The sequence below is a fragment of the Pleurodeles waltl genome, chromosome 10 (genome assembly GCF_031143425.1).
Source record: "Pleurodeles waltl isolate 20211129_DDA chromosome 10, aPleWal1.hap1.20221129, whole genome shotgun sequence".
Taxonomy (NCBI): Eukaryota; Metazoa; Chordata; class Amphibia; order Caudata; family Salamandridae; genus Pleurodeles; species Pleurodeles waltl.
In genome coordinates, this window is record NC_090449.1 from 506,954,519 (window position 1) to 506,966,730 (window position 12,212).

The 12,212-nt window shown below is 48.3% G+C and overlaps 1 protein-coding gene across 2 annotated transcripts in view; it reads left to right on the top strand.

Moving 5' to 3' along the window:
• LOC138261674 (cyclic nucleotide-binding domain-containing protein 2-like) overlaps positions 1-12,212 on the top strand; it is a 365,490-nt gene that overhangs the window by 329,661 nt on the left and 23,617 nt on the right. For both annotated transcript variants that reach the window (XM_069210917.1, XM_069210916.1), the window contains exon 12: positions 9,355-9,515. In XM_069210917.1, the coding sequence (XP_069067018.1) occupies positions 9,355-9,515 (161 nt within the window). The remainder of the gene's footprint in view (positions 1-9,354; positions 9,516-12,212) is intronic.

Below are 12,212 nucleotides of genomic sequence, written 5' to 3' on the forward strand. Positions count from 1 at the left end.
TAACGCCTAGTGGCAGTTTCAGCCAAAAACCTACCTGTTTGCAGAGCCTCATGATTGCGTCACCCACAATAGCATCTGCTATATCCTAAGTATTGTGAAATTTACATATGCCCAGGTACTTGAAGGAGTTAGCTTGCTAGGGTTTTATTTCTGGTGGGATCTCATCTATTGTGGTCATATCATGACGGACAGAGAACATACATGTTTTATGCTGTTTTAGCTAGAGACCTGATAACCTGTTGAATTCCTCTAGAATTTGTTATCACACTAGGTAGAGCCCCTTTCTTGTCTCCCAGGTATGTCAGGATGTCGTCCGCATATAGTGAGATGACATGAACATGGTATCCAATGCCTATTCCCAGAGGCTCTCCCTCCTTGCAAAAGTAGGCCACTAAGGGTTCCATCCCCAAAGCAAGGAACAGGGGTAACAACGGGCACCACTGTCTCATACTTCTCTGATACTCAATTGATCCCGAGGGGCACGAGACAGTATTAAACTTGGCAACCGGGTCTGTTAATAGGATCTTAATCACCTTATTATGTGAATATAAATTGGGTGCAGCAACCTCTCTTAGCCAGTTTTCCAAGTACTTAATAATATTGAGCACTCAGGAACACCTACTCATACATTGTTGTGGGGTGATCTTCCCCGCAGGTCTTCCATTTGCCCCCTCAAGGAAATGACCCTTTTCTAGAATGTCTTTCGTTCCCTGATGGAGCTTTGTACTTTCAGGAGGGAGAATGTCTAGGCCAGGAGTCTCCAACCTTTTTTGTAATAAGAACTACTTACGTTCAATGAAAATCACCTGACCTGCTATTAGTGTAATAGTGAACAAATCAGACAAAATTACATAAGTGGTCACCATATGCAATATTACCACAGTGATCACCTCGGTGAATCAGGCAGTGCTACGAGCAGTACTGTAGAAAATACTTTTTCAATGTGGAATGCCTCTCTGTGGGTAATATGCAAGAGCCATAGCTTTTATGCCTTACACCAAGGTAATAATATTAATAGTAAGTCTCCTCACACAGGAGAGCTACTTACATGTAGCTGGAGCACAACAAGTAGCTCACGCGCTACTTGTTGGAGAAGTGTAGTGTAGGCGGTCCTCTGTGTATTTCACTCTTGCTGTTACTGTCTTCGTGTAACAACCCAACATAAATCACCACAGTGTTAATCATGTGCTCGAGTCTCTGGTTTGCACAATTGCCACTAGTATGTTCGATTTGTTCTGCGTTTCAGGGTCGTCGTGAGCTGACGGCACAAAGCATGTTCCTGCTCTCCGGTTGTGCTGTCTCCTTTATTTTCTGTGATGCCACCATTAGTTCTTGGCATGGATTTTATTGCTTTAGTCTACCCATAGCGTAACAGCAGCATTTGCGGCCACAGGCATCCCCCACTCCCCTTAGGTGCAACAACAGGCTTTTGCAGCTCACTTGGTGGTAATGTGGCTAGAGTACTAGGCACCGTGACACAGCTCAGAGGCGGTCATTCTTTTTTTTTTTTTTGCTGCTCTCTCCTGGTTGATACAGTTCAAATACCTCCATATAATTTATTGTCATTGCCTGAAAAAGCTGTGCCACATGAATAGAGGTGTGTTCTTGCTCTACCTCCACTGCTGCTGAACAGATGGAGATTTTCTCAGTACTACTTAGCATTGTTCAACCACCCAGATAATAGGGGGCAGTGTTGCCAAGTCTCTCTTAGACGTTTTTGGTTGGCCGGTTCAACCCTAATTGGCTCTTTGTCATATATTTTATGACACAGAAGTCAACGAATACACGGAATCCCTTCTTTAGTTTGGTGTGGTGATTGTTCAGTGAGATATGGCACACAATTGGAGAGCAGCTGATCCTGCCTCTTTAGTTCAGTGGCTACAGGGCATTACACATTTTATGCCCCTCACAGCCTATTTAGGATGCACAAGGATGTTTACGTAAACATGGAAAGAGTTGGGAAGATTGTTGTTGTTGAGAGTGATACTTAAGAAACCAAATGGTTGTAAGTGGTGCATCCTGCTGCTAGGTTATAGGGAAAGATTGGGGTGGATTGGTAATGTTATACACAGATGTCATATATCTGTTTTGTTAATACAAAGTCTGGGAAGACCTTGTTATTTTTTTCTATGATGTATTCTTCTTCTTTGTGTTACAGTACAGAAGCTCTTAATATGCCATTAAGAAGGTTTACAGAAAAAACATTATGGGGGTCATTCAGACCTTGGCGGACGGCGGAGGCCGTCCGCCAAGGTACCGCCGACAAATGACCGCACCGCGGTCAAAAGACCGCAGCGGCCATTCAAACATTTCCGCTGGGCCGGCGGGCGCTCTCCAAAAGAGCGCCGGCCGGCCCAGCGGAAATGCCCCTGCAACGAGGACGCCGGCTCAGAATTGAGCCGGCGTAGTTGCAGGGGTGCGACGGGTGCAGTTGCCCCCGTCTCGTATTTCAGTGTCTGCAAAGCAGACACTGAAATACTTTGTGGGGCCCTCTTACGGGGGCCCCTGCAGTGCCCATGCCATTGGCATGGGCACTGCAGGGGCCCCCAGGGGCCCCGCGGCACCCCCTACCGCCATCCTGTTCATGGCGGGTTTCCCGCCATGAACAGGATGGCGGTAGGTGGTGTCTGAATCCCCATGGCGGCGGAGCGCGCTCCGCCGCCATGGAGGATTCAATGGGGCAGCGGTAAACCGGCGGGAGACCGCCGGTTTACCCTTTCTGACCGCGGCTGAACCGCCGCGGTTAGAATGCCCTTGGGAGCACCGCCAGCCTGTTGGCGGTGCTCCCGTGGTCGGTGACCCTGGCGGTCACCGGCCGCCAGGGTCAGAATGACCCCCTATGTGTCTGTGTGTCAAAAATATATATATATATATAGCTGTATAGATATAGTCAATGGATAAGCCGTCTTATTAAATGTTTGCTAGTGGTTTCAAAGCTCGTATTTCACAGAAAAGAGGTTTTAACTGTAAATTATTTTCCTTAGTTCACAGTGCTGGATTCAGTTGAAGGATATTTACTTGCCTAAAGAAATAGAAAAGTTAAAAAGATAGTTAATGCAACATATTTTCTTTCTTTCAGTGTTGGTAAAAAATGTGTTCACAACGACAGTGATACTGTCAGGACATTAATCAGCACACATGACAAGCGCACCTTTGAATGCCCATCCTTCATGCAAACATCTACCAATGAATCCTTCCCATTGTGAGAAAATAAACATTGTAAAGGCAGAACCCTCTCAGCAAAAAATTACACTGTCCCACATTGCACTTTATTTTCGCCTCCATATATATCTTGTTAAACCTACTCTATGTTGTCAGTGTACAACAAATAAAGGCACGTATTAATAATGTGTCTTTCATTCAAAAGTTGACATATAACGATACACATTGTTACATAAAAACATATTAAATAATAGCCCTTTATCCACAACAAAACACACATTTCTCAAAACATTGACAGACATTTGCAGTCTCAGACAAACAATAAATACTAATCGGATTATGCCCAAATACTCCACAACTCGGGACACTGCCTCATATCTCAAGAACTGACCACTCGGGAGTTAAGTCCGGTCCAGTAGTTCTGCGAAAGACGGCCACGCACCCTGGGCATAACAGTCTCCCACTATAATCAGACCCGCCTCCGTCCAGGTGGACATCTGTCTCTCAGTAAAGCAACGTGGGGGTTCACCAAGTGGAAGACCCACCAATGGGATCTCAGGCGCGTAGGGCGTCTGGACCCTAGTGCGCTTAAGTGCTCTACACCAGGCCCTATAGGCCGCAGTCACAAGAACCCCATCCCACCGGGACACGAGTCTCAGCGGGAATAGTCCAGCCAGTAGTTTGTCTGCACTCTGTCCAGCCCCACCCCAATACACCTTGGACAACCCATGGGCAGTCAGCCACCGCGCTAGCCACTGCAGCTGCGCCGCCACATAGAAGAGTTCAAAGTCTGGGACCCCCAGCCCCCCCACTACTGGGCATAGGCGGAGGGGGTCATTGCAACCCTTTGGTGCCCACCATTCCATATTAGGTCTCTGAGGAGGGTGTCTAATGCTTTAAACCAGTATACCGGAACAGTAACCAGCAGGTTAACAAAGAAATAAAGAAGCCGGGGGAGCCTAATCAGCTTGGACAATGAAATGCGCGCCATGAAGGGCAAGTTGAGGGAACGCCAAAAACCAACCCTAGATCTAAGGGAGCGTATTGCTTTACCCAGATTGCCCTCCTGTATATCAACTATGTCAAAGATATTTGAATGTGTTAGAAGCCCACTTAACATCCGCTGGGCAAGTGCTAGGCGGGGCACTGCCAGCAACCATCAGAAACACACATATCTTCCCTCTGTTAAGGCGTAACCCTTAGTGGGTCCCAAATCTTTCCAATGTCTCAAGTGCTAAGGGAAAATCTCTCTTCCCATCTCTGAGGTAAATCAATAAGTCAGCGTATAGCGATATGATATGTTACGTTCCTCCCCGGTATATCCCTCTACCACGCCCTTCCTGTCTTAACCACTCTACCAGGGGCTCCATAGCCAATGCGAAGAGCAATGGGAAGAGCGGACACCCCTGCCAGGTACCTCTATGGATGGCATATTTATCCAAGAGAAGCTGCCCGGTTCTTAGTCTTGCAGTTGGGGAACAGTATAACAGCCGAAACCATTTAAGCCATGCTTTTTCCAGTCCCAACCCTTGCATCGTAACTTCAAGGTAGTCCCATCTCACTGTGTCGAAAGCTTTTTCCAGGTCTACTGCCACGACCACTGTGCCTGAGTCCATCAGGTGTGGGGGACTATATAATACTGTGTACAGTCTATGGAGAGTTTGTGAGGTGTTTCTGATGGGTATAAACCCTGGTCATCATGGATCAGGTTCTGCGTATACGTCAGGGGCCTTGTGGCTAGTACCTTACTCAGAATTTTAAAGTCAGTATTGAGCATGGAGAGGGGTCAGAAGTCTTTTACCCTGGCTTGTCGATCCGTAGTTTTAGGGAGGGGTACCACCAGCAGCTCTCTCCGCGTCACATGGAGAAGGCTCTGCTCATAGTCCTCTGCATATTCTGCCACCAGCCTTGGGGCCAGGATACCTACTGTCAATTTGTAAAACTCTGGGGTAAGGCCATCTGTCCCAGGAGTCTTACCAGTCGCCAAGTCTTTAAATAGCCAATTTCACTTCATCTTCCGTCACCTCCGCACCCAGTAGCGCAGCGTTCTCCTCATTGAGGGTCTTCAGCTGCAGTCTGGCCAATAGGTTATCTAGTGTGTCCAGTAGCAGAGTCTCCAGGTGGGCATACAGCGCTAAGTAATAATCCCGAAACGCTGCATTTAAATGGAGGGGCTCATGTACCAAAGAACCGTCAAACAATGTAATCCTAGTAATTGCGGTCCCCGCTGTGTGGGGGTGAAACAACCAGGCCAGCAGTCATCAAGCCCTGCCTTCCTCATCATGTACCCTGCGCATGTACCTCACATGGGCATGACACCCAAGCTTCTCCAGAGCCACTGCATATTCCTCCTGGACTTCACACAACCGCGGAGGGCCTCAGGATCACTGCCTTGTTTATTATCCAAGGCATGCAGTTGGTCCTCAAGATGCTTGAGGTCTCCCTCCAATACCTGCCTAATTCCCGTTTTCTGGCCCACACAGTGGCCTCGCACCACCATCTTGAAGGGCTCCCATTCCATCCCCCTCTGCGTTGCTGAGCCCTCATTACAGGAACAGAACTCCGCCATCATCGCTGACAACGCTTCTCTAAAACTGGCATCCACCAGTGCAGTCGGCTGTAGGCGCCAAGTCGGTATAGGGGGTCATGGCTCCGCCACTTGCATATGCAGCAGAAGCGGGCTGTGGTCAGAGAATGTGTGGCCCAAGTATCCTGAGTGTCTTATCTGTCCACTGCACACAAACCTATCTATTCTAGTATGTACTTGGTGGATATGGGAATAATAGTAGTCTCAGTGCATTGGATGGTGTGCACGCCACACATCCTCCAAGGCCCAGCTGGACACCCAGGCATTCAGCCCCGCAGCAATCCTAATCGACATAGCTCCCTGCATAGGCAGGGAAGAGGGGTCAAAATCTGTGTCCAGGACCCCCTTGAAGTCCCCCCCAATGAGGTATGCTCCCATGGGAAATCAGCCATGTGCGCTGACAGGGTATGAGGATAGTCCACCTGGTCGTAATTGGGTGCGTATATCGACCCCAGCACGAGAGATCTAATATGCAGGTGTCCTCCCCACCAAGACAAACCTCCCTTCATCGTCCACTACCACCCTTGTTGCTTTGAAGGGTACCCCCGCCCTGATCCAGATCAGTGTATCCCAGACATAGGCCAAATAGGTGGTCCCAAATAGTTGCCCCCTCCAGCGCCGGCGGAGATGCTCGGCATTCATCTGTGGGAGGTGTGTTTCCTGCAGAATAGCAATATGTACCCTGTGGCATTTCAAAATTTAGTTTAGCCATTGATCCCAATGCTCGAATATTCCGGGCAATCACATTAAGGGGGTTATTCTAACTTTGGAGGAGTGTTAATCCGTCCCAAAAGTGACGGTAAAGTGACGGATATACCACCAGCCGTATTACGAGTTCCATAGGATATAATGGACTCGTAATACGGCTGGTGGTAAATCCGTCATTTTTCCGTCACTTTTGGGACGGATTAACACCTCCTCCAAAGTTAGAATAACCCCCTAAGTGTATTTAACTGTACTGGCATTGTGTAATAATATACGGTCGTCTTCGGGAGTCATAATCCCCAGCAGCCCCACTACCTCTGCAACGTTCTGCATATCAATAAACACAGTCTGACCGGAGACCACAGAGTACATTCGCATGAACCAAGACCCCAACCCCCCTCCCAAGGACAGTCCAGCAATGTCTGGCCACCCAAACAGAACACAATAACCATAATGTGTGTCACACGTTACTGCCTCCACAAAGACGAAGAGGCAGGAAGAAGGGGGGGGTGAGGCAACTGTTGGGCTATCATTTCTCAGTCCGGCCCATCCTCCTGTCCCCCCAAGTAGTCTGTGGGATCAGCAGCAGCTTCGGGCAGTTCAATGGAGTCCATTTAAATGATATAATCTGATGTTTGAGGCGTTACGCGGGGAGATCTTCAGGTGCGCTCGCTCGTGAATCAGAGTCCAACAGGCGGGTGTCCGAGACATGGTCTGGGTCTGTTCTGGCCCCCACCCCACCTGAGAGGTCAGGTTCTGTTAAGGAGGCAGCAGCTTGAAGCGCCAGTTTCTTCCCCACTATGGACTGGGTGGGCGAGGGTTTGGTGAGCTGGGGCCGACAGGCCCGGCTCTGGGATCGCCTCCATCTCTTTCAGCATTGGACTGTCACAGCCATATTCTTTTCTTTTTCTTTTCCTTCTGGGGACCCAGTCGTGCCCAATCTGTAGCACTCCAGCCAAGCCCATGCATCCCCGGGATCCTGACAAAAGTGTGCAGTTCGGTCCCCCATGAGTTTCAGCCAGGATGGAAAGAGTAGTGCATATGTTATCCCTTCTTCTCTGAGCGCTCTCTTTACCGTTGTATAGGTAGCTCTTCTGTTTCGTACAGCCACTGTGAAGTCTGAAAACCGACTTGCTTGTCCCCCTTCCACTTTGAAAGGCCCAGCCACACGGGCCCTTTGCAACAGCAGGTCCCGGTCACAATAGTGGAGAAGTTTGACCACAACGGGTCGTGGCGACTTACTTGGCTGCGGTCTGTGCGCCGGTACACAGTGCGCCCTCTCAAGGGCAAAGAAGGGCGTAAGGTTATGGCCAACCATAAGAGCACGCAGCCATGACTCCAGAAATTCCACCATATTTCTCCCCTCTATTCTATTCTATTCCTTCCGGCAGTCCGACAATGCGTATATTGTCCGTCGTTCCAGTCGATCCACTCTGTCAGCTAAATGTGATACATGAAGCTGCAATGCTTGGTGGGATGGTTGGAAGTTCGTGACTCTCGATTCTACTTTGTCGGACAATTTCAGATGGTCCGTAAGTAGCAACCCCAACTCGGCCGCCGCCTTGCCAATATTGCGCTGCAGGGTGAGCTTGGAGTCTTCAATAGCCCCCAGTATTTTGCTTAAGGTGTCGCTCATCTCCTCCGACCCAACTGGGCAGTCACCTCAGGCATCGGATCAGGTAAGGTCAGGAGTATTTGACCCACAGGACCCTGCGACTTGGGCTTCGTTTTTTTTATTAGTCCCTCCGTGATTTACCTTGCACAATGAGTAAGGAAGGAGCTGGGCCACTCCATCTCAACGCTCCCTGCAACTCCAACTACCCCACCAGGCCAGACGCAGTACCCCCCTGTCCTGGGGGAGTCGTGCAGTCCCTGCAGCAGTCCTCTGCAGGATGGGACCTCCCCGGCTCCTCCGCAGTCCCATCACTCCCTGCGTCTCTGGTGCCCCGTCAGGCCAGCTAGCCCCAGCTTCACCTACCAGTCTGTCAGTAACCCCCACCGGGGGGGGCGCGTCTCTTTCCTCTGGTCTCCTCCTGCACCAGCATCAGTGTGTGGTGCTCCCAGTCCGGGGCCCCTGGCCCCGCTGCCAGCGCTCTACGCCTCCTCTGCTTGGGCACCTTCCAGCTCCGGGTCCTCAGCCTCACTTCCCGCAGCGCCCTGCCCTGTCTGTCCGCAGTTGGGGGCCTCACGACTTCTTCCCGCCGGCGCCATCACACTCCTCCAGATCTCTGCTGCACCAGCACTTAAACACTCTCAGCCTCAGGCCCCCTCTCTCCCGGTGGCAGGACCCACACCACGCACAGGTCCCAGGCCCAGCGAGGCCACACCACTTGGAGGCGGAAAGTGGCCCGCAGGCCCAAACCTCCAGCTCTTCCTCCCACGGCACCGTGCCGTCCTTGCTCAGGGGCTGTGGCGCTGCCCGGGTATCCAGGTTGCTCTACAATGAGCAGCTGGGCCGTTGGGCACCTCACTCCGGTCGCCGCAGCCGATTCCAGTATGATTGTGGTGAGCCGGTGCAGAGCTAAAGAATTGCGCATCTGCCATGTTGGATTGCGTAGCCACGCCCGAGAATTTTGTAACTTAGCAGTAATCTACCCAGCCAGAGTGGATCATCACAGGGAAAGTTAAAAGACACAGGCACCAGAAATCATCATGCAGGTGATTATTGAAGTCTGCACGGGGCAGTTACACTTTCTTTCGTGGTATTTGACTGAACTTATGGAAAAAACAGAAAAGTTTACAAAAGGAAGCGTAAGACCAGAGTTCCACTAACGTTTTACAATAGAGAGTGATTTTATATTTTGCGATAGCTGAGTCCAACTGTACTTTCAAGATGAAGTAAAGGCATCTGTACGTTTCTGGAAAGAAGGCGCTAACATAAATCTTTTTCTTCTCCCTAGATCCTCAACTGTATAACTTTGCCAAAACACAGGGATCCCAGGGCGATGGTTATCATCAGTCAGGGATCAGAGGTCATCCGTATCAAACTGGATATATTCTGCGAGCTGGCAGATCTGGACACCTTCAAAAAATTGAGGAAGGAAATTAAACCCTACCCCAGGTAACTCTACCTGCACCCCATGACTTAAAAGACGGATGGACTCACTATAATGAAAAGCAGATTACACTAAAAGCTGATTGCATAACTACTGGATAGATGTGTGTGCAAAATGTACTAGTCAAAGGTTTCAGTCCTATTGCTTTTCATAAACTAACCAGAACTTAATTGGAGTTAAGGTAGGCCTGTGTTCTAGGATATATCAGGGGGTGGAGCCTTCTCTGAATTGTAAGCAGGGAGGGGCGGTTGAGCAAGGACCTCTAAAAGGGTTGATTAAGCAATGCCATGTCAGTCTGCAGGCCATGGAGATATAGGTTTATACTGGTGTGCTCTGGCAGGTTGTTGGAGCTGATTTCAAAGGAGTAGGAACAAACAATAACAGACAGCACAAAGGGTAGTGGGCATAAGCAAAGGTACAAATTAACACCTTAGCCACGCCTCTTGAATAATTTATCATGTGACCAGAGGCATCTCTACCCTCTCAAGATATTTTGTTGAACAAAAAATGATATAAATATGATGATGATCAATGGGAAGAAAAGAAGCAAATGCCTCCACCTTGGCATCAACTTATATACATACGTATAGTGAAACCCAAGGGTTGGTTTAGTTTGAAAAGGGCTCAGTTCAGAAAAGTAAGAATCTGAACATGAATCTGAATGTTCTACTTGTAAAGAAATACATCTACAGTTGTACTTAAAATTCCAAATCATCTATCATTTGTGATATTCCCTACAAATTGACGTGTGTCAGCCTTCCCCTATTGGCAAACTCAAATCAGAGGTTTATCAGTGCGCAAACGGGAATATCTGTCTTCAACTTTTGCATGGGGAAATCCAGGAAAATGTACATAGCGTTCCATGTATAATATGTAGACACTATATTGTGCAGCATTCCAAATAGAGCAAATGGGTAACGGACACTGTGATGTTCTGGGAATGCGTAGTGAGAGTGGAAGCAGGGCTGACACTTCCTGAGAGGGATGAGAAACGGGAGGGACAATGATGGTGCAATGGGGAGAACTGAAGATACAAATGCTTAGGAGATATAGGGGTTCTGAGAAAACATGCATGCAGTCAGGAATGCAAGAAACAGGCTAGTTTGGGACTCCTGAAGGGTATCAACCACTATCTTCACACATAGGTTAGATGTCCTGCTGCCCAGACAACATCTGTCTCCATACTCCCAGGACTGTCTCCACAAAGTCGATTGAATGTATTGGGCTGGGTTAGGGTAGGTGAAACTCATGAGGGCTCAGAGATTTTAGGCAAAAATTGTACCCTAGCTTGCTGTTCTTTTGCTGGGTTGGCACTACTTGAGGGAGGGAGACTGATGGAGAGGTGGCAACAGGAAAGTGCAATCCCTTCTAAATGCCATTGGTTCTTCCATGCCACCTGCCTCAGTTTCCTCCTGGCCTATGATGAGGTCCACTAGATTAACCCTTGCATCCAAATCTTGGATCCATCTGGAGGAAGATCTAGTTGGCCTCAGGGAGAAGGGGTTGCTCCACTTGCTCTTCCTCTAGCTCCTCTCTCCTCCTCCTCGGTGGCTGTTGTGGTTGGTTTCCCTGCCTGGCTGCTGCCCACTTTAGGGAAATAATGAGGATTCATCTGTTAAAATGTCAGAGACAAAATGTGAAACAGCATGCAAAAAAATCTGAAACATGAGGACATATACGATGGACAACAAAATGCTTGAGGATTATCATTACAAAGTATACCACAGAGGAGTCCAACACATAAGCCTTACTAAGACAGATGTTTTGCTGTTATTTTTGTAGAATGTCCTCCTTTGAACACATTGCTTTGTCCTATATAAACATATGGGAAGAAGAACAATGTATACACAGGACTCAGATGTCAGCAATATAATATCCTTTCTTACCCAAGCCGTGTATGATAACCATGTGGAATGCACTACCAATAAATTTGATTGTCTTTATAGTGAATAAGTTATGTCTGTGACAACCGTGCCACGTACAATTTTTCCGTCTTGTTGGCTCCTGCCACAATAGTAGTATACAATCTCTTTTAAAAACATAAATATTTCAATTGGCCAAAGTGAGTATTTTTGAATTGTTTCGTTGTTTTCACTGTTCGATGGTACTTGGACATATACACCAGGAAACAGTTGGATTTGTTGCTGACATGTTTTGTGAAGGACATAGAGGAAAATCTCATGGAGTGCAATATATGCAAGACTATGGCCCATATTTAGAAGTAGCCTGTGCAGCAGGTGCGTCACTTTTAGTAGCGCAGGCTGCTGACCCATATCTGCAATGCACCGCAAAGCCGCTCTGCATGGCTTTTCATGGCCTTGTAGATGTGGTGTAAGGCAATGCAGAGCAAGTCGCTGTGTTGCCTTACTTTGCTTCAGGGAGGCGTTTCCATGGATGTGGCGTGAGTGTTCCCACACAATATCCATGTATTTTGACACATTCCCAGATGTACAAGGTTTTGTAAACCAGGGAATGCGTCAAAAGCTTACACCACCCCAGGGTTGGCGTAAGAGTGACACAACAGGGAGGAATATCTTTATTTCTCACCATTTTTTCCTCTTTCTATATTTATTGCATTCTGCAGCACACATAGAAGGAGGAAAACACCTCCATTGAATGTTTCTGTGCAGGAAGGTGTACCTTCCTGCACAAAAACAGTTTTCCCCACAACACAGGCCCCCTTGCACCATGGTGCAAGAGTA